The following is a 23,207-nucleotide window of genomic DNA, read 5'->3' as shown; positions in this document are numbered from 1 at the left end:
GGAGATTCAATGGCTGGTATCCACCATGACGGATGGATAGGTAGAGTAGAAACAATTTCATGGCCTGCACTTTCCCCCAATCTCAGTTCTTTAGATTATCATCTCTGGGGGCATGTTAAACAATCTGTCTATGCAGCACATCTCTCAGATGCAAGAAACACTTGATCAACATTTCGTGGAACCATTCAAATCCATTGGGGAGTATTCCAGAGGGTGCGAAAGTCCATGACACGAAAAGTGTGCAGGCGTATTTAGAAGCAAGAGGAGGACAATTCCAACAGTTATTAAGCGTATGTGTTGATGACTTCCAATCACCTAAGTTGCAAACTTTCATTAGCAACTCGGAAATGAAGGATTTTCAGATGTAAAGTCTGCAAAAGTATTCACCTACACCTATCTCCCTTTGATTTTATGACACTCGTTGTTGTCATGTAAGTGTGAGTATGATGGCTAAATTTATCTGGTCAAAAAATTTCAGAGCGCAATCTCTCTAATCAAAATACTCCATAGAACCTGCGTAAGTCACCTACATACAGGTCACATTTGTAACTGATCAGTGCATCACAGTGTGTTAAAAATGCCACAGTTACTGATATTATCGATATGATGTATATTTCATAAAGATTTCCGTTACATCTAATACAGTGCCATTTCGTACCTCCTAAATGCATGTATAAAGATACAAACTACTACTACTACAAATGAAGTGATAAGCAACGGACCTTTTGGTCCAGATGGCAAGTCAACTTGGGCATTAGCTTTCTTGTCATCAGTGATCTTTGTTAGTGCTTACCTGCTGTTGTAATCTCATATAGCATTCTTCGTGTTGAGGTCCAGCTCAGACAAATTTTTATATTTAGGGTCACAACAATGTTTGTTAATGGCAGAGCACTGAAGTCCTGTTTTTTATAGTTGCAGGCCCATCGCTACACCCTTTCGTACATTTTCAAGAAATGATTTTCAGTAAAGAATCTTGAGTTGAATTTTTGTTACGAGAATCACACCACCTCTTTCTAGCATGCAGTCATTTTAAACTGATGGAATCTTTTTGTAGGTATGAAAAGATTGGGTAGGTGGCAGCCTCTTCTGTTAGGATTTGGGTTTTGCCACAGTTTTGACATTGTTGGTACGGAAGATACCCAGTGGTATCTGGGGTGATGTTTCTACCATACCATGTCATAAGAAAACTTTTCCTGAGCTGCAAAAACTTCGTGTGCTGTTATGTCTGGCTGTTTAAAGACACTGCGAAATCACACACTTTTGTCTCCCCTTGTCGAAAAGGGGTTAAGGTAGCATCACACCCACTTTCTGGATGAAGGAAAGGAATGCCCTGTGGATTTGAATTGGTACCATGTTGATGAGTATAGAATTCTGGAACAACAATCATCATACTATTTGGGAAAAATATGTTATTTTGAGAAGAGGATAATGCTGTCAGCAGTAATAGGATATCTAATTCTTCACCAATGATGGTGACACAGTCAAAGTAGCAAATTTGATATAGCAGTGTTCACAATCACCAAATTGGCATCTTCTATTTTCTGCCTAACTATGATGCCCTTACTTCTATTTCAGTCATCAGCATTGAAATAAAGTTCCATTTGTTTGTGTCAGTGGATAAAAATCTTTCTTGCAACAGTGCAGTGGCTATTGTGGCCAAGAAGATGTATTTTGTTAGTGAGTGCAGTAAAGCTCAATGTGTTATGCTATTTGCTGAGTTTGTAATGGATGTCATTAGGATGCCTGTCAAGAACTTCCATAACATTACAAGAGGAAGTGCTCTTGCACATAGTCCACATAGATCTTGCACACTGACTCTGACATGGCTATTGTAGTCATAATCCGTACAACTTTCAGTAGAAGCATTTTATTGCATAAGTGAGCATACCAAGGTCCACATCTTCCTGTATTGGAGTGAATGCTGCATACAATGATTAGTTTGTGCCCTTGTGCCATCCTGATGAAGAGACCCTGGAAAGGTCTCAAGCCAAAATTACAAAAATTTTGCATGATAATCATCAGATTGCTTGGCAACGCACACCCATAGGAAGGGAATAAGAGGTTTGACTACAACTTTTGTGTTTGAAATTTTCAGTGTACATGAAACTGAAGCTAGAGTAACCACATTGCCACATTATTCTTTTGTTTGCACTTCACATCTTAAAAGTTTTCTCCCACCAGTTTCTTCCCTTAGTTGATGAGTTCCTCCAGCTCACCTGTGTGTAACTGATTGTTCCAATTGCAGGTGACACTATCTCCTTATTAAGGAAAGGTGTTTTCATAACCACACACATAACTTCTCAGTTTTAAGATTATCACTGGCTACACGGGAAGGCACCATATCTACATGTTCTTGGATAGACCTCTGTAACTGTCCCTACTTGTCCAGTCTTTTTAGAGATGTAGCATAATCCAAAGTCCATTGAGATGACACAACATCCCATATGCTGCAGCCATGAATCATCCGTAATTCTTAACCACCCCTATTGGAATCTGTTCCAGGGCTGTTCCATTGTCATGTCTGATCAGATGCCTGTTCAGAATTTTCAGTATGTTGCATAGTGAGTCAGCCTTAGCTATAGACATGTGAAAGTCTTGAGAATCCATTGTGTGCTTTGGGCTGATACTGTTCTGCTAGTGTAGATGTGCACTCCTAGCACAGTTGAAATAAGAGGGAATCATTTCTTTGACACATTTGCCGTACAGGTTCCAATCCCCCATCCATTCAACTTTATTGGACTTACCTGTTAGTGTACTCAAGTGAAGTACCCAGTCTGTAGTGTAGCAATAAGATAACGATTTTAAATTGTCTTCAGCATTGCTGGGATTGAATGATGCATCATCTGCCCTCAAAATGATGGATATGTCAGAAGAGTAGATAATCTGACCCAGTAGATGAGTTGTCTTTGTCAAATTAAAGCAGCCAAAACAGTATGAGGGAGGATGTGTGCATGAACAGCCCTGCGGTATATATGGTCATACAATATCTTATCAAAAATGTTTTCAGTATAAATCCTGTAAAACAGTTCTTTCGGCCAGTTCCCAGCAATAATCATCTCTATCAAACCCATAAGACATCAACAGGTGGAGACACCATTCAATTACAACATGGCTTGGTTTTGGAAGTGAATCATTTGTTGACACATTACGAGCCATCCAGTACAATTGCTGATCAAAAGTAAACAACAATGCTAGGAAACTTACAGATAATTCAGGTAAAAAACGGAATAGGAAAAGAAGAGTTCTGCTGCTAGGTACCAGTCATAGGAGGGATGTGGGGCAGCAGTTACATGAAAAATTAAATGCAGAGTACACAGTCATATGTTTGGTGAAACACAGTGTTAAAACACGTAACAGAAACCTTCGAACAAATGTGTAAAAATGCACCCAAGCAGACCGGGTGTTGATAGTTGAGGGAACTGGAAACAGCCTTGCTAAAAACAGAAGTACCAAATTAAAGATGACCTGACCAGAATAGGAGTAGCTATTGAGCGCACAAATGTGGGTTGTATGTAGGTTCTTTAGCACCATGACAAGTGCTGGGTTAACTCTGCTGTTCAGTTTCAGTAGTTGCTATAAGAAGTTGGAAATACCCTTTACATGACCCATCCCTGAGTAGGAGGGGTAAGTAAAAGTTAGAACAACAATCGCCAGGAAACGTGAGAGAGACAAAGGCAAATCACTGTGGTTATTGGTGTCAGGTGAGACGTCGACTTCAGGGTCAGATTCAGAATTCAGATGGAAAATAATAGGAAATGGAATTGACAAAGACTCCCAATTCATCTTATAATAATAGAGTGAACAGTGAAATCAGCGTTCTTCATCACTGTGTTAGAGGGGTCAAAAGTAAAGTAAATGAGGTGTTACTTTGTCAGCAGTATCTGAGTAGGTTGAAAGATACTGATATCACTTGCACTTGTCTGTCTTTACAGCAGATACCCACAGGGTTAGAAAATCATAATGTGTCATCTAACTAGTTTGATGTGGCCTGCCACGAATTCCTCTCGTGTGCCAACCTCTTCATCTCAGAGTAGCACTTGCAGCCTATGTCATAAATTATTTGCTGGATTTATTTCGATCTCTGACTTCCTCTGCAGTTTTTTTTCCCTCTACAGCTCCCTCTTGTACCTGATGTCTTAACAGATGTGCTACCATTCTATCCCATCCCTTTTTCTTGTCAGTGTTTTACATGTATTCCTTTCCTTGTTTAGTCTGCAGAGAACCTCCTCAATCCTTACCTTATCATTCCACCTCATTTTCAACATTTTTCTGTGGCACCGCATCTCAAATGCTTGAATTCTCTTCTGTTAGTATCCCATTGTCCATGTCCCTCTGCCATACAATGCTGTGCTTCAAATGAATATTTTCAGAAATTTAATGTCCTTTTTGTCAGTGCTAGTCTGCTTTTTTATGTCTTCCTTGCTCAACTTGTCATGGGTGGTTTTGCTGTCCAGGTAGCAAAATTCCTTGATTTCATCTATTTATTGATCACAAGTCCTAATGTTAAGTTTCTTGTTTCTACAACTTCTCATTACTGCAGTCTTTTTACAGTTTACTTTGAATTAATATTCTGTAGTTGTTAGACTGTTCATGCCATTCAGTAGATCCTGTAATATTTCCTTTTTTGCTGAGGATAGCAATGTCATCAGCAGCTCTTATCATTGATATCCTTTCACCTTGAATTTTAATTCCGCTCTTGAACCTTTCTTTCATTTCCATCATTGTTTCTTTGACTATAGATGAACAACAGGGCAAAACACTACTTCCCTGTCTTACACTCTTCTCAATCCGAGTACTTCATTCTTGGTCTCCCCCCTGCAGGCCTGAGGTATTCCTGCCTGTCATAAAAGGTGACTAAAAGGAGTCTCACACCTTTTGGCCTTCATGTGATGGTCCCATGTAGGGTTTGACCTCCATTTTCCCGAAGAGCGAGCCAATTTGGGAAGGGCGACTTACATGGTGCATTGTGTCCATCATGCATTGAGATCTTCAGCCCACTTCCTCATAGAGGCATTGCAGTCCCGCTCATCCTCCATCTCTTTGGCGAGGACACCTTCCTGGGAGCGTTTTCCTCCACCCACTACGCAGTGTCGTTTTCTGCGCCGACGATGACCATGGGATTCTTTGCAACTCATATCCAGCATGGTAGCCAGTCTGTTGTGGTGGTGTCGCCATGAACCCTGTTGGTTGTAGCCCCCTGACTACACAGGGATCCCCACGTATGCCAAGGAGTAGATGCCCATCACCATGGGGCATTGGGGCTCTAGGCAATGGGCATCCTGCCAGGTAGCCTTTGCTGCTGCTGCTGCTGCTGCTGCTGTGTGGTGCCCGTGGGGAGGGCCCCTGATTGGAGTGGGTGGCATTAGGGCAGTTGATGCGCGATGAAGCGTACCACGTCATCACTTGCTGGTGATCAAACGCTAGCAGTCTCTAAGTGTTCTAAGTCTCAGTACAGTGCAAAGAAGTATGATCCTAAATCATTCCCCTTCCTGGCCACACCATGGGAGGAACACCAGGCTAAGGATGGCAGCGAACCTTATTCGCCCCGGTACCTCGTATGTGAGAGAGCTGTTGGGGAACCCTTTGTCTTGATGAAGCCTCAGTTTTTTGTAGAGTGTTTAGAGGACAAGTTTGGGGAGGTGGAGGGCCTGTCCAAAATGAGATCTAGGTCAGTCTTGATCAAAACAGCATCCTCTGCCCATTCACGGGCGTTTCTCGGTTGTGACGAGCTGGGCGATGTTTCTGTAACCATCACGCCTTATATGAGCTTAAATATGGTCCAGGGTATTATGTTCCACAGGGACCTTCTTTTGCAGTCTGATGACGAGCTGCTCGCCAACTTAGAGCGACGAGGAGTTCAATTCATCCGGCGCGTCCATTGTGGTCTGAGGGATAATCAGGATGCCACCAGTGCCTTCATCTTGGCCTTTGAGGGTGATACATTACCCAAGAAGGTCAAGGTGGTGATCTACTGCTGTGGTGTCAAGTCATATATCCCTCTCCCAGTGCAGTGCTTTAAGTGCTGGAAGTTGGGGTATACATCTTCCCACTGTACTTGCAGCATCATATGTCGAGATTGTGGACGTCCATCCAGTCCCAATACTCCATGTGCCGCACCTCCCATCTGTGTCAACTGCGGAGACTATCACTCCCCTTGCTCACAAGACTGCAGGATTTAACAGCAAGAAAGGAAAATCATAGAATACAAGACCCTGGACCGACTGACCTACACTGAGGCTAAGAGGAAATTTGAGCACCTACATCCTGTGGCTAGACCACCTCTTATGCCGCCACTACGAGAACATTTGTAATCCCATCAGTTCCAAGAGTTCCAGTTGCCTCTCAGAGCCGGAAGACTACACCTGCCCCCTTGATGGTGGAGTGGCACTTCCCTTCCTGTTGCTCCCGCACCACCTACCTCAGGAGCAGTGTCCCCCAACTATCAGGTTTCTGCTAGCAGGAAAGATGACACCCGCCAGTGGCTGAAGGGCCCAAAAGCAGCTGGTTGCAGGGCTTCATGGTCATCCTCCGTCCCAGAGACAGAATCAGTGACGCCTTCCCGGCCAGAGAAACCCAAGGATCAGTGAGGGAAATCCAGAAAGAAGACCCCCAAAACCAAGGAAATAGCAGTGGCACCCACATCACCGCAGCCTAAAAGCTCTGCATCTGAGGATGACTTGAAGATTCTGGCACCTGCCGAGGACCTAGATCTTGCCAGACCCTAAGACACAATGGATATAGCCTGTTCAGGAACTAAGTCTGTGGCAGCAGGTGACCCTGAGGCGTAGACTACCTCATGGAGTGTTCCATGCCTTCCCAGTCTCACGATCACGTCATCCTCCAGTGGAATTGCGGTGGTTTTTTCCACCACCTAGCTGAGCTAGGGCAACTGTTAGCTTTACACATGATTTCTGCATTGCCCTCCAGGAAACCTGGTTCCCAGAAGTGTGGACCCCTGCCCTCCGCGGCTATAGGGGATATTACAAGAACTGTATTGACTATAATAGTGTGTCAGCTGGAGTTTGTGTTTATGTCCTGAACTCGGTATGCAGTGAACCTGTGCCCCTTCAAACCTCTCTTGAAGCTGTGGCTGTCAGGATAAGGACAACGCAGGAAATAACTGTCTGCAACGTATATCTTCTCCAGATGGTGTAGTATCCCTGAATGCATTGGCTGCACTGATTGATAAACTCCCTAAACTTTTCCTAGTTTTGGGAGATTTTTGCTCATAACCCCTTGTGGGATGGCACCTTGCTTATTGGCCGAGGCAGAGATGTCGAAAATTTACCATCACAACTCAACCTCTGGCTCTTAAGTACAGATTCCTCCATACATTTCAGTGTGGCACATGGCACATATTCGGTCATTGATTTCTTGGTTTGCTGTCCTGGCCTTCTCCCATCTATCCACTGGAGAGCACATGACGGCCTGTTTGGTAGCGATGACTTCCCCATCTTCCTGTCACTGCCCCGTCGTCAGGCCTATGGATGCCTGCCCAGATGGGCTTAAACAAGGCTGACTGGGATGATTTCACCTCTGCTGTCACCATTGAATCTCCCGCACATGGTACATCGATGTGGTGGTTGAGCAGGTAACTGCAACGATCGTTTTGGCGGTGGAAAACACGATCCCTCATTCTTTAGGGTGCCCCCGGCGAAAGACATTCCCTTGGCGGTCGCGGGAAGTTGCTGAGGCAATTAAGGAGAATCAGCGAGCTCTACAGCGGCATAAGCGGCACCCTTCCCTGGAGCACCTCATAGCCTTTAAATGACTCTATGCCCGCATCCACCAGCTCATCAAAATACGGATGCAGGAGTGTTGGGAGAGAGATGTCTTGACCATTGGGTGCCATACGTCACCTTCCCTGGACAAAGATGAAACGAGTTTTTGGGTACCAGACCCCAACAGGTGTTCCTGAAGTTAACATAAATGCCGTGTTATCTGTCTATCAATGCGAATGCGATTGCTGAACACTTCATTGAGCACTATGCTCGCACCTCTGCATCGGAGAATTATCCCCCAGCTCAAATGGTGGATGGAAGGGAAAGTCCTCTCATCATTACACGCCACAGTGAACCCTATAACGCCCCATGTACAGAGTGGGAGCTCCTCAGTGCCATTGCAAATTGCCCCGACACAGCTGCTGGGCCAGATCGGATCCACAGTCTGGTGAGTAAACATCTCTCGTCGGACTAAAAGCGACATCTTCTCATGATCTTCAATCGGATCTGATGTGATGGCATCTTTCCATCGCACCGACAGAAGAGCACCATCATACCAGTGCTCAAACCCGCTTGATGTGAATAGCCTCACCAACATTCTTTGTAAGCTGATGGAACATATGGTGTATCGGCGGTTGGGTTGGGTCGTGGAGTCACATGGCCTATTGGCTCTGTGCCAGGGCGGATTCCACCTTGGTCACTCTACCACTGATAATCTTGTGTCCCTGGAGTCTGCCATCTGAACACCTTGTTGCCACCTTTTTTGATTTACGAAAACCACATGATACCACGTGGCGACGTCATATCCTTGCTACATTATACGAATGGGGTCTCCGAGGCCTGCTCCTGATTTTTATCCAGAATTTCCAATATCTTTGCACTTTCTATGTCCAAGTTAGTGCCTCCCATAGTTTCCCCCATATCCAGGAGAATAGGGTCCCACAGGGCTCTGTATTGAGTGTATCTCTATTTTTAGCAGCCATTAATGGTCTAGCAGCAGCTGTAGGGCCATCAATCTCGCCCTTTCTGTATTTGGATTACTTCTGCAGTTCGTACTGCTCCACCAGTACTGGTGTTGCTGAGCGGTGCCTACAGGAAGCCATTCACAAGGTGCAGGCACAGCTTCCAGTTTTCAGCCGCAAAGTCATGTGTCATGAACTTTTGTCGGCGTCGTACTGTTATTCCAGAACCCGAACTTTATCTTAATGACAATCCACTCACTATAGTGGAGACATATTAATTCTTAGGACTGGTTTTTGATGCCCGATTGGCTTGGTTATGTCACCTTCGTCAGCTTAAGCGGAAGTGCTGGCAGTACTTCAATGCCCTCCGCTCCTGAGCAACACCAACTGGGGTGCAGATCACTCTAAGCTGCCGCAGCTCTACAGAGCCTTTGTTCAATGCTGCCTTGACTAGGGGAGTCTGGTTTACAGTTTGGCGGCGCCTTCAGCATTGCATTTACTCTACGCAGTGCATCACTGTGGCATTCGCGTAGCGACAGGAGCTTTTAGGACGAGTCCGGTGACAAGTGCGCACTGGTGGATGCTGGAGTCCCTACAGTTCAGATCTGACATGCACAACTGCTCACCAGTTATGTTGCACACATTCGTAGTTCTCCTGAGAATCCGAATTACTGTCTCCTTTTCCCACCTGCAGCAGTTCATCTCCCGCATTGGCGGCCTAGGTCAGGGTTCACAATTGTGGTTCGCATGTGATCCCTTCTCTCTGAACTGGAGTCCTTGCCTTTGCCACATCTTCTTTGGGTCCATTCAAGTACACCTCCATGGTATATACCTCGGCTGAAGCTTCATCTGGACCTTCTGCGTGGCCCTAAGGACTCCGTTAACCCTGCCACTCTCCATTGTCAATTCCTCTAGATTCTTGATGTGTTCTGGGGCTCTGAAGTTGTTTACACATGGCTCGATGGCTTAATGTAATGTTGGCTGTGCCTGTGTCCACAGAGGTCGTATTGAACAGCATTTCTTGCCTGCTGGCTACAGTGTATTCACTGCAGAGCTTGTGGCCATATCTCGTGCACTTCAATAGATCCGTTCCTGTTCTGGTGAGTCGTTTATCTGTTCTGACTCCCTGAGCAGCTTTTAAGCTATTGACCAGTGCTACCATTGCCATCCTTTGGTAACGAACATCCAGGAGTCCATCTCTGCCCTGGAATGGTCCGGTCACTCAGTTGTGTTTGTGTGGACCCCAGGACACATCGGAATCCCAGGCAACAAACTTGCTGATAGACTGGCCAAACAGACTACACGGAAACCACTCATGGAGATGGGCATCTCTGAAACTGATTTGTGTTTTGCCTTACACCGCAAGATTTTTTGGCCTTGGGAGTCGGAGTGGCATAACAGCATGCTCAACAAACTGCGTGTCATTAAGGAGACTGCGAATGTGTGAAAATCCTCCCTGCGGGCTTCTCGCAGGGAATCAGTTGTCCTTTGTTGGCTCCATATTGGCCGTATGTGGCTCACACATGGTTACCTTGTCCGCCGCAAAGACCCACCTCAGTGACGCAGTGGCTCCCAAATGACTGTCATCTGCCTCTTCCTGGATTGCCCACTTTTATCCGCTTTGCAGTGGACTTTTAACTTTCCCAGCACCCTACTTTCAGTGTTGGGCTACAATGCCTCAACAGCAGCTTTAGTTTTACGTTCTATTCATTAGGGTGGGTTTTATCATTTGATCTGAGTTTTAGTGCATGTCCTTTGTCCCTCTGTGTCCTCCACCCTAGGACTTTCAGGGTGGAGGTTTTAATGTGTTGCAGAGTGGCTGGTTTCTCCTTTTTTATTATCATTGTCAGCCAGGCAGTGTAATCTGCTTTCTTGCTTCTAATCTCTTCTCCCTGTTTCTTGTGCCTGATTTTCTTGTCATGTTTTGTCCATTGAAGTGATTGTTCCTTTCTCCTGTTATCGTGCTGTACGTCTTCTTTGTTATTTTCTTTTCCTTGGATAATTATTCTACTGGGAACAAGGGACCAATGACCTCACAGTTTGGTCCCCCCCCCCCCCTCCCCCCTCGTAAATCAACTTACCACTTGCACTGTTCAATATTGATTCTTGTACATGTTGTATATTACTAGTCTTTGTCTTTAGCTTACCCCTCTGCTTCTCAGAATTTCAAACATAATGCACCATTTGGCACTCTTTTGAATACTGTTGATAGGTAAACAAATCTTTTCAACATTGTTTTGACCGCAATGTCAGAACTGCTGCTTTGGTGCCTTCGCTTTTCAGGTCCTCAGTTTTCTTTTCCATTCTTCTGTATATTATTCTTGTCAGCAACTTGGATGCATAAGCTGCTAAGCTGATGGTGTGATAATTCTCACATTTGTTGGCTTTTGCAATCTTCAAAGCTGTGTGGATGATGTTTTTTCCGAAAGTCTGAGGCTATATCACCAGTCGCATACATTCTGCACACCAATGTGAATAGTCATTTTGTTGCTACTTCCCTCCATGATTTTATAAATTTTGATTGAATGTTATCAATCCCTTCTGCCTTACTTGATCCTAAGTCCTCCAAAGCTCTTCTAACTTTTGATTCTAATACTGGAGCTCCTATCTCTTCCCTATTTACTTCTGATTCTTCTTCTGTCGTGTTACCAGACAAGTCCTTCCCCTCCTAGAGGCTCTCAATGTACTCTTTCCACTTGCATCTCCATCTTCATCTACATAGATACTCAACAAGCCACAGTATGGTGCATGGTTGAGGCTACCCTGTACAACTACTAATCATTTCCTTTCCTGTTTCACTCACAAATAGAATGAGGGGAAAAAGACTGTCTATGTCTCTGTATGAGCCCTAACTTCTCGTATCTTATCTTCATGGTCCTTATGCACCGTTTGTATTGGTGGCAGTAGAATTGTTGGGCTATTAATTTCAAATGCCAGTTCTCTAAATTTTCTCAATGGTGTTCCTTGAAAAGAACATTGTCTTCCACCCATGGATTCTTATTTTAGTTCTCGAAGCATCTCTGTAACACTTACATGTTGTTCAAACCTACTGGTAACAAATCTAGCAGCTTGCCTCTGAATTGCTTCGATGTCTTCCTTCAGTCCAACCTGGTACAGATCCTAACACTCCAGCAGTAATCAACAATAGGTCACACCAGCATCTTTTATGGCTGAACCACTCTTTCCTAAAATTCTCCCAATAAACCGAAGTTGACCGTTCGCCTTTCCTACCACAGTTTTCACATGTTCATTCCACCTCATGTTGCCTTGCAACGTTATGCCAAGATATTTAAACAACGGGACTGTGTTGTCAAGCAGGACTGTACCCAAACAATATGGGTTTGACCTTCCTACGCATATGCGTTAACTTAAATTTTTCCACATTTGGGGCTAGCTGCCATTCATCACATCAACTGGATATTTCGACTTAGTCGTCGTATATCTTCCCATGGCATCATCAGCAAACAACTGCAGATTGCTGCCCACCCTGTCAGCCAAATCATTTATGTATATAGAGAACAATAGTGATCCTATCACACTTGCCTGGCACACTCCTGATGATATCCTTATCTCTGATACATGCTTGCGGATGAGGGCAACATACTGGGTTCTGATGTTTAAAAAGTCTTCAAAATGCTCACATATCTGTGAACTTATTCCATATGCTCATAGCTTCGTTAACAGCCTGCAATGGGGTACCATATCAAATGATTTCTGGAAATCTATCTGTTCACTTTCTCCTTTGCTTTTAGCTGTGGAATTCCCATTTCACTCTTAATGTTAGCACCCTTGCTTTTAATTTCACCGAAGATTGTTTTGACTTTTCTGTATGCTCAGTCAGTCGTTCAGACAATCATTTCTTTTTTGATTTCTTTACATCTTTCGTGCAATAATTTCATCTTAGCTTCCCTGAATTCCCTGTTTATTTCATTCCTCAGTGAGTTGTGTTTCTGCATTCCTGAATTTCCAGGACCATTTCTGTATGTCCTTCTTTCATTGGACAGTTGAAGTATTTCTTCTTTTACCTGTAGTTTCCTGGCAGTTACCTTCCTTGTACCCGTGTTTTTCTTTCCAACTTCTGTGATCGCCCTTCTTAGTGATGTCCATTCATCTTCAACTGAACTGCCTACTGAGCTATTCATTATTGCAATGTCTGTAGCCTCAGATCTTACAGTACAGCTCATCATTGCTTAGTACTTCTGTGTCCCAGTTCCTCGTGCATTGATTCTCCCTGATTACTCTCTTAAACTTCATCCTACTCCTCGTCATTTCTAAATTGCGATCAGTCGATACTTGCTCCTAGGTACGCCTTACAATCCAATGTCTGATATTGAAATCTCTGCCTGACCATGATGTAATCTAACTGAAATCTTTCCTTACCTCCCCCCCCCCCCCCCCCTCCCCAGCCTTTCACAAGTATACCACCTCTTCTTGTGTCCTTCTCCTCTCTCATTCCGAGTTCCAAGCCCATATTCTCCCATAACCCTTTTTTCTACTCCTCCCCCTACAACAGCATTCCATTCCCCCATGCTATTTGATTTTCTTTTCCCTTTACATATTACTTGTTGAGTGCCCTCATATAGTTCCTCCGTCTCTCTTCATCTTCTGCTTGTGACATCGACACATATACCTCTTTTTGTTATATATTGTTGTTGGTCGTGGTTTGCTGTCAGTTCTGATGAGAACAGTGATGTCACTTAACTGTTCACAGTACTGCTCACTCTCCGCCCTACTTTTCAATTTATTATGAGTCCTACTCCCCTTATTCCATTTTATGCTTCTGCTTATATTACTCTATACTCATCTGATCAGAAGACTTATCTTCTTTCTGTTTTATTTCTCTTACCCCTCCCCCCTATGCAGGGTGACCATTATTGGACTGTGTGAAAAAAACGTGAAATATTTACAAACTACAGAGTGTACACGTTTTATTCAACATGTGAATGTTGCTACAGATACTTGGATTTACGTTATGACATGTTCGATATGCCTGCCATCCTTGATGATCATGTGGCGCAAATGAATGGCGAAATTTTGAATGACTTGCTGAAATGTCGGAACATATATGCTTTCGATGACCTCCTGAATGGCTGTTTCCAGCTCATCAGTGGCTTTGAAATTATTGCTGTACACCTTGTCTTTAATATAGCCCCACAAAAAGGGAGTCGCATGTATTCAGATCCAAAGGATATGGTGGCCAATCGAGGCCCATGCCAGTGGCCTCTGGGTACCCCGGAGCCAGAGTGCGATCCCCAAAGTGCTCCTCCAGGACATCAAACACTCTCCTGCTTCGATGGGGTAGAACTCCATCTTGCATGAACCTCATCTTCTCAAAATAAAGGTCTCTTTGGATAAAGGGAATGAAATTATATTCCAAAACCTTCACATACCATTCGGTGGTCGCCGTGCCATCATGAAGTATCGCACCTATTATTCCATGACTGGACATTGCACACCACACAGTCACCCATTGAAATGCAGATTCTCAGCCCCCTAAAAGTGCCAATTTTGCGTATTGATGAACCCTCCAAATGAAAGTGAGCTTTGCCACTAAACTAAGCCATATTCACATCAAAATTCCCCATCATGCCCCACAGCCAACCGTGAAGTTTGAAAGCCCTAATGCAAAATATTCAGAATTTGACAATTTTATTTCATATAGTTCAATAACTGTCACCCTATATGTAGATTGAGCCTTAGCATTTTCAGATTATCTTGCTTTCTTACCACATTCAAACTTCAGACATTCTACACCCCACCTCATACAATGTTATCCTTTCATTGGTTGTTCAAAATTTTTCTCCTGGTCACTTCCTCCTTGGCAGTCCAGTGTCAGAGATCCAAATGGGGGACTAGTCTGCGAGCTTTCGCCAATGAAGTGATCGTCATGAACTTTTTAAAATTATTTTTAATTTGTAGTGATTTTAATGTAAATTTCTTGAACTGTATCTGACAGGAAAAGTCATCTAGATGTACCATTAGCCACTTAAAGTTTAGTATAAATCGTAAATTTCCCTACCAGAGCTGCTTAAGACAGTAGCAGCTTGATAGATAACAAGTAGAACTTAGAAAGACATGCCTATTCTATGGTGAACAGATGGCCAGATCATGATGTCCCGTTAATCACATTATGTAATTTGGCTTCATGTCCAGGCCAGAAGCAGTTGAAACAGTGGGACTGACTGACAAAATTACTGAAGATTTTTAAAGAAAGCTTAAAATATGTTGGATGCGATGGAGTTTACATTGAACCTGATTCTGGTTCTAAATTCATAATATTTCTTAATAAGCTTGTAGTCTTTGTATCCGTTAATGGAAGTAGTTTCCATGAAAATATAGTGACCTTTGTATCACAACAGGCTCTTTGCAAAGAAAAAAGGACGGGGGCAAAATACCCAGAACACGTAAAGATCCAGAGATACTTCCCTAGAGATACTTCTCTATTTTATGTTGAGAAGACTTGTAAAATAAATAAATAAGTAAATAAATAAAATCCCAGGATTATGCACATCTTGTCTGAAACTGACAGATCACACAATAAAAGAAAATTAGTATGGAATATTTTTGAGACACACAGAGAGAAGCTATAGATGACATTATTCCTGTTAAAGAGAACAGAAGCATTGCCAAAGACAGCTATTGTGTGCCAGATTTTTTAGTCTGTTTTTACTAAAAAGGTGGAAAAATTGGTGCAAGTAGTTCAAAAAAGAAAGAAGAAACAATACAGTGAAGCAGCTATACAGAGAACATAAAATAAAATAAAAATTAAACTGACATCATCTTCTGAAATAAGAAAGATCTTTACTAAAAAGTGAAAGTTCATAGGGACGAATTTCTGGCAAGGCATTAAAAAGTTGCGGTCTGATAATATGTAATGTACATAGATTCTTCTGTAATGCATCGTTAATTCAGGATATTTTCCCAGACTGAATTAAACATGATGCCGATAGGCTGCTGTTTAAGAAGGGCAACTCCACAGGTATCAATAACTACTCTGCACACAAATTCTAAAATGATCTGCATTACCCTTTAATGATCCTAACTTTGACACAGAAAGGGATGAAGTGTGCCACTACAAAACTGTACTGTTTGATAACCTGTCCATCGAAATAAGAGTTTGACAGGTAGCTGAAGTGTTTCCAAATGCAGAGTAAAGAAAAGTATCTCCTTAACAGCTCCTTCTGTACAATAGGGAAAATTTTGAGTAGAAATAGTCTGTCACTTTTACAGAGAAAGATCATGTAAATGGGCTGCATTTAGCCGTATAAATATTTTTTTTCACACTCTGTGTTTATTCCATCTTAATGTCCCATATGCTAATGTTTATTGTGATATGATCTATGGAGCAACAAAGTAACTGATCAAATGGTTTGTAAATGTATATCTTGAGAGGAATAAACTATAATTCTAACTGCACATTCCAATTTCCTGCTGTAAGCATTTTAAAATTCAAGATCATCATCATACGTAATTTCAGTTGTAAAACTACATTTGACTGACTAATTCAATGTTGCAGGTTTCTCCACCAGACCGACATGGCTACTGTAGCCTGGGAACTAGTGTAGACTGTGTGCGTGCTGCAATAACATATTCAAAAATTATTGTAGGTAAGTCAGTGTGTATTTTTTAATAAAATGTAGAACCTGCTGTCAAAAACAAATCACATTATAAAGGAACTGAATTTAAAGACTGTCAAATGGCTGCAGGCATTGACCAGTGTACAATTTATAACATGCCTTCTGTGCTCCCAAGTACTCTGCTGCAAAACAGGACTGAATTTGTTGTGTGCCTAATTTTCTTCAGTGTTGTCAACTGCTAGAGTATTCACATCACTACTTTTACTACCCATTCAGGACACTTCTACGAGAGACAGCCTCATTTACTGCTTTTTGTATTAGTGTTACGTGTAACAAACATTTAGTTCTTCACATAAAGTGTGATGGAAATAATAATTTTTGTTCTAGCACATGTTAATTGCCATATGCCCCGCACATTTGGTGATGCTCTGGTGCACGTGTCCCATTTTGATTATGCTGTGAAAATGGATTGTCCATTGCCTGAACATGGAGGTCAACCACCCAATGAAGAAGAAACTAAGATTGGACAACACATTGCTTCAAACCTTGTTTGTGATGGTGCTACTCTTCAGATGGGTGAGATCTTTCAAACGAAATTTAGTGTTGTTTAGCTACATTAATTTATCTCACACTCTTATGGGATTTCTTCCCCTGTAGGAAGAAAGCAAACTCATTTTTATAGTTTATTTTCTTATAAATACTACCTTGTCTCATAACAGTTGGATAATATAGTACATTCTTGGGAAGAAAAATGTTTGGTTTTTGTTTTTCACTAATGTTTACTTTTTATGAACCTCAAGCATGATACAGGAAAAATGGGTCAGCAACTTACTTGTGCTAAACTACTGTTTGTAATTATGTTAAATTCACTGTGAGAAATACCCTTTATTTGTGGGGGCTAGTTTTAGACACACCATCAGTTTTCAATCAATCACCTCTGTCATAATTATTGAAACATAGTATGACCAATATGTTTGTAAATAGCTACGGTTGGCAATCATGAGTTGTCACACAGCATCAGGGTGGGTGCTGTATGGTGGCAAGAAGCAGTGAGGTTATGTTGTAGGTGATTTTGCATGTGTTAATCATGTTTGCCAACTTGGACTGTTTGCAAATGTTCTGGTTTATTATGTTTCACTATGACTAAGGTGATTGTTTGATAATGGACACCATTTCCAAATCTAGTCTTTGCAAACAAAAGACATTTCTAATTGCAACTACAATAGAGTAACAAATAATAGTTGTAATGTTTATTTTTGTCAGTGAGGTGAAGAAGAAAAAAATTTTTGAATGGACGTAAGATGATGACAGAAACACTTGCTTGGCCACCCTTGCTGGGGCAATCATCATTATTTGAATATTATTCCACTAGATTTTCAGTCAAAAACAAACTTTTTACTTGACATATTAGTTCATATTTAGCCAGTTTTGTTTCTGTAGTAGGATGCAAAAACATTTATTGTAAATGTTTTTCTTAGTTCGTCTACTTAAGTTTACTGTCTGTTTCTGAAAAGCTCAGAGTAATTACAGAGATCCTTATTAACAGCTTGGGTGTTCCATCAGACTTAAATCACACCATGCAGAAATGGTGAGCTTTCAGTACTGACATAGTTTTCTAAAATTGTGTGCGTATGCAAATTCTTGTAATTATATTCATCTGTGTACTTTTATGAAGAGAAAAATTGCACTGGCAGTACCGGTAATGTTTAAAGTTTGTCTTTTTTTTAGTGATGCTGTGTGACAAGCACTTTTTAAAATCTTGATTACCTTGTAAGTGGGCACTAACAGATTTTAACTACAGAATGCTCCATTACTTAAGCTCAAACAATTTCAAACAGTCACTTACATAGTTTTAAAACAAATAAGAAAAGACAAATATTTAAATAGCTATTACAAACGAAAAGTTACATTAAAATGCAGATTCTCTCACACTATTAATGATGGTGAATTATTCCTTTTTCTCTTCAGGTATTGGTAGTATACCGGATGCAGTTCTGAATGCTTTGGGAAACCATAAAGATCTAGGCATCCACTCTGAAATGTTCAGCGTTGGTTTGGTAGACTTAGTAGCGAAGGGTTGCGTTACTAACAATTGCAAAACAATTCACAAAGGAAAAATAATTGGCAGTTTTCTAATTGGAACAAAGAAACTGTATGATTTTGTTGATGATAATCCATTCATAGGTAAGATGAATAAATGGAAACATGTTTTCACATTAGTTTACTATAATGCGAGAAGTTAATAAGCTTTTGGTTACTTACAGAAATGAAAGAAGTGGATTATGTGAACAACACTAAAATTGTTGCTCAGAATCCAAACATGACTGCTATAAATTCCTGTATTGAAGTTGATCTTACTGGTCAAGTAGTATCAGACTCTATAGGAACAAGAATGTATTCAGGTAAGGATGACGTCGAGGAAATTTCTATGAGCCCTATTATGTCATGTTTCAACTTCGAAACAGAAATTCTGGAATAATTTATGTTGCAGGTTTTGGTGGACAAGTAGATTTCATCAGAGGTGCAGGAGAAGCTCTTGATGGTAAAGGCAAACCAATAATTGCTCTCCCATCTGTAACCAAGAAGAATGAATCCAAAATTGTACCTATTATCAAACCTGGTAAGTGATGTTTATACTAAAGTTTGGATTGTTTCTGTTGTTACTGTTTGTGCTTGTTAATAAACATGTAGTTTGATTTAAGAACATGACAGATTTCAAGAGGAGTTATCAGTTTAGATCACTAGGAAGTACTCTAAGAAATTATAAGTGTTTCATGTTCATCAGTGTTGTTCTCATCATACACATGCCTACATATACAGTGCACAGGGCAAAAAGAAAGTATCACCCATTACCTACTCTACGCTCAGTTAATTTGTATTCTTGCATTGTAGCCATGAATAACAAACTGCAGAAACATCAAAATTCTAAATATAATTTGTGATAGATTAACATTTACAAGTAGTGTAATACGCTGCAAAAATTAAGTGTTAAAAATGAGAAACTTTCTATTCTTAGGTGCTGGTGTTGTAACAACAAGAGCTCATGTTCATTATGTGGTGACAGAGCATGGAATTGCTGAACTGTTTGGCAAGACTTTGCGCCAGCGAGCATATGAATTGATTAAAATAGCTCATCCAAATCATCGGCAAGCTTTGGAGAAAGCAGCATTTGACAGATTGAAAGTTATGCCTGCACCCTGAACTGTTAAAAAACTTGTGCATTTACTTGTTTGAATAATAAAGGCATTAGATTGCCACTAAACAGAACTTGCCAGAACAATAGTAACTGCAGCAAACACAATGCAAATGAAGAGGAAGAAATAGTCCATAGCACGATTGCAAGCCAGTGAAACTTGATTGAAATATTTTAGGTTTAATTCATACTACACATCAATTTTTTTAGTTTTATATGAAATCATTTCAAAATGTATGTTTTTGAGTGTAATAGGTAATCATTGTGAAAACTAAATTGTTAAATGTGCAGTTCACTATGTTATTGTTCACTCATGTTATTTTAGGTGAATCATTAAAAATTAAGACTTGGGTATATAATATGTAATTATAATAATTTTAGATCTGAATTTTAATCCAAGGTGATGAAGACTGTCTAGCTGACACAGACATAATAATTCTGCCTCCTACTGTTAAAACACTTAGTTGGTGCTAAAACAGTGTAATTAATGGCTCTTCATGACTCAAGTGTAACAAAGGATACTACATAAAGTTCAAAATGCAGTTTTTATTTCTCATGATCTGGAAATAAAACACTTTAAGGCTTCTACCTGGTTAAGAGCAATAACAGTTCAGTAGATTATTTTGGTCCATAACAATGTTCAGTTTCTTTGCTTAAACATTGTATACCTGTTACAAAGATTTTGAAGAGAACATGAAAATAAGCTTGTCTTAGCCCCTTTACTTGCTTGTTAAAATAAATGTTGGAGCTTTTATGTGATGTTTAATATATTATTTTCCACTGTAAATTATGTGTCATGAAATATAGTCAAACAACTGTCAAACATATTATTGTTTAAATTTTGCTGTAGGAGTGTGCATCTGCATGGAGATGAGGTGGTTGGCAAAATATTTCACTTTGTATTAAATGCTTTTTAGAACCTATAAATCTGGAAGATTATTAATATAAAATTCAAATTCTGAAATATGTAATTTTAACAGCTTCAGTCTTCAAATGAATTAGATCAAAGGTTTCCTAAAAGTAGTTCATAAGACTGTGTGCAACTCCTTACTTATCAGGCACAAGGTAGATGTGAACTTCTGTCACCAACAAAGAGTAAAGGAACATCCTCTTACTACATTCCTATGAATGTTATGAAAAAGTCGAGGAAAGAGTTATTGCGCAGGTTGTGTTCCACTCTTATAACAGTTTGTCTGGTTCCAGTTGTAATGTTATCCTTTTTTTATTGTGTAAGTTTATATATCTTCCTCCTGCAATCAGATGAACAAAAATGAAATATGTGTAGTATTTTTGACACTTGAAAAAAGTGTCAATTAATAAATTTCAGATTTACAGTATATTTTCCACATGGATAGCATTAAGTATTATGGTGCTGCTTCAGAGGCGGGGAGGTGTGCCACCCCTGGATCGAACTGCCCGGCAGATCAACATCGAGGGTTGGTGTGCCAGCCAGTCCAAGTGTGGTTGGTGTGATTTTCCACATCCCCCTAAGTGAATAATGGGCTGGTTCGCAAGTCACGCCTCAGTCACATGATTTGCAAACATTTAGAAGAGTTCCATCCACTTGGACATAGGTAACATTACATGCAGACAGTTCGATACACCTACTGTGACCTGGGGGGGAAATGGACTGGCAACAGCATGGGCATCTTACCATCCCTTTAACTAACCACCCTAAATCCATTCATAACCTTGATAACTCTGGCCTGATGCAGGACAAAGGCACAAGAAAAAAAAAAAAATAGGTGGTTTATAGCATTTTGAAGTTTTTCGTTTTGGATGTGGAGGAAATATGACAAAGTACACCACACCTTAACTTTGAAGGAGTAATCATATGCCGTTTGATGGAATATTGATAAATGACATTTACAGTTTACTTTCTTTGAAATTATGAAAATGTGTGAACAAAAATTAATACATAATGCCATATTTTGTATGAAATGGATCAACAAATTATCATATTGCACAGTGGTCCATGTAAGTGAAAAAAAATTCGAAGGGCGGTATCTGAGGTTGTAAAGGGAAGCATATGTGTATACTTACATGAACAATTTGACAAAGATTAAAAATGTTTATATCTGTCACTAGAAATGTGGAAATTTATCCATATCTGAAATTTCAAAGAACTGATGGTGACAATACTCCTCTATTTTGAGGACAGTTACCACCAAATCTCCTGAGAAACACAATATTATTCAGTTGTCACCAAGATTGGTGGCTATAACAGAGTTTTATACTTGTATCCTGCATCTAGATGAAATTTGAAGTAAGTCCACTGACATGTATTTAATAGAGATCTTGAGAAACATTTGACATACACTCCTGGAAATTGAAATAAGAACACCGTGAATTCATTGTCCCAGGAAGGGGAAACTTTATTGACACATTCCTGGGGTCAGATACATCACATGATCACAATGACAGAACCACAGGCACATAGACACAGGCAACAGAGCATGCACAATGTCGGCACTAGTACAGTGTATATCCACCTTTCGCAGCAATGCAGGCTGCTATTCTCCCATGGAGACGATCGTAGAGATGCTGGATGTAGTCCTGTGGAACGGCTTGCCATGCCATTTCCACCTGGCGCCTCAGTTGGACCAGCGTTCGTGCTGGACGTGCAGACCGCGTGAGACGACGCTTCATCCAGTCCCAAACATGCTCAATGGGGGACAGATCCGGAGATCTTGCTGGCCAGGGTAGTTGACTTACACCTTCTAGAGCACGTTGGGTGGCACGGGATACATGCGGACGTGCATTGTCCTGTTGGAACAGCAAGTTCCCTTGCCGGTCTAGGAATGGTAGAACGATGGGTTCGATGACGGTTTGGATGTACCGTGCACTATTCAGTGTCCCCTCGACGATCACCAGTGGTATACGGCCAGTGTAGGAGATCGCTCCCCACACCATGATGGCGGGTGTTGGCCCTGTGTGCCTCGGCCGTATGCAGTCCTGATTGTGGCGCTCACCTGCACGGCGCCAAACACGCATACGACCATCATTGGCACCAAGGCAGAAGCGACTCTCATCGCTGAAGACGACACGTCTCCATTCGTCCCTCCATTCACGCCTGTCGCGACACCACTGGAGGCGGGCTGCACGATGTTGGGGCGTGAGCGGAAGACGGCCTAACGGTGTGCGGGACCGTAGCCCAGCTTCATGGAGACGGTTGCGAATGGTCCTCGCCGATACCCCAGGAGCAACAGTGTCCCTAATTTGCTGGGAAGTGGCGGTGCGGTCCCCTACGGCACTGCGTAGGATCCTACGGTCTTGGCGTGCATCCGTGCGTCGCTGCGGTCCGGTCCCAGGTCGACGGGCACGTGCACCTTCCGCCGACCACTGGCGACAACATCGATGTACTGTGGAGACCTCACGCCCCACGTGTTGAGCAATTCGGCGGTACGTCCACCCGGCCTCCCGCATGCCCACTATACGCCCTCGCTCAAAGTCCGTCAACTGCACATACGGTTCACGTCCACGCTGTCGCGGCATGCTACCAGTGTTAAAGACTGCGATGGAGCTCCGTATGCCACGGCAAACTGGCTGACACTGACGGCGGCGGTGCACAAATGCTGCGCAGCTAGCGCCATTCGACGGTCAACACCGCTGTTCCTGGTGTGTCCGCTGTGCCGTGCGTGTGATCATTGCTTTTACAGCCCTCTCGCAGTGTCCGGAGCAAGTATGGTGGGTCTGACACACCGGTGTCAATGTGTTCTTTTTTCCATTTCCAGGAGTGTATGACTACAGCCAC

General features: G+C 41.8%; 1 protein-coding gene across 1 annotated transcript in view; it reads left to right on the top strand.

Moving 5' to 3' along the window:
• LOC126251584 (4-hydroxybutyrate coenzyme A transferase) overlaps nucleotides 1–20,380 on the top strand; it is a 159,474-nt gene extending 139,094 nt beyond the window's left edge. The window contains exons 4-9 of the mRNA XM_049952116.1: nucleotides 16,200–16,290; nucleotides 16,648–16,836; nucleotides 18,229–18,444; nucleotides 18,525–18,662; nucleotides 18,752–18,880; nucleotides 19,277–20,380. Coding sequence (XP_049808073.1) covers nucleotides 16,200–16,290; nucleotides 16,648–16,836; nucleotides 18,229–18,444; nucleotides 18,525–18,662; nucleotides 18,752–18,880; nucleotides 19,277–19,461 — 948 coding nt within the window. The 3' untranslated portion in view covers nucleotides 19,462–20,380. The remainder of the gene's footprint in view (nucleotides 1–16,199; nucleotides 16,291–16,647; nucleotides 16,837–18,228; nucleotides 18,445–18,524; nucleotides 18,663–18,751; nucleotides 18,881–19,276) is intronic.
• Nucleotides 20,381–23,207: the final 2,827 nt, after the last annotated feature.

This window comes from Schistocerca nitens, chromosome 4 (genome assembly GCF_023898315.1).
Source record: "Schistocerca nitens isolate TAMUIC-IGC-003100 chromosome 4, iqSchNite1.1, whole genome shotgun sequence".
In the NCBI taxonomy this organism is placed as follows: Eukaryota; Metazoa; Arthropoda; class Insecta; order Orthoptera; family Acrididae; genus Schistocerca; species Schistocerca nitens.
Note: the sequence above shows the minus strand (reverse complement) of the source record. Positions and strands in the feature narration are given on the sequence as shown.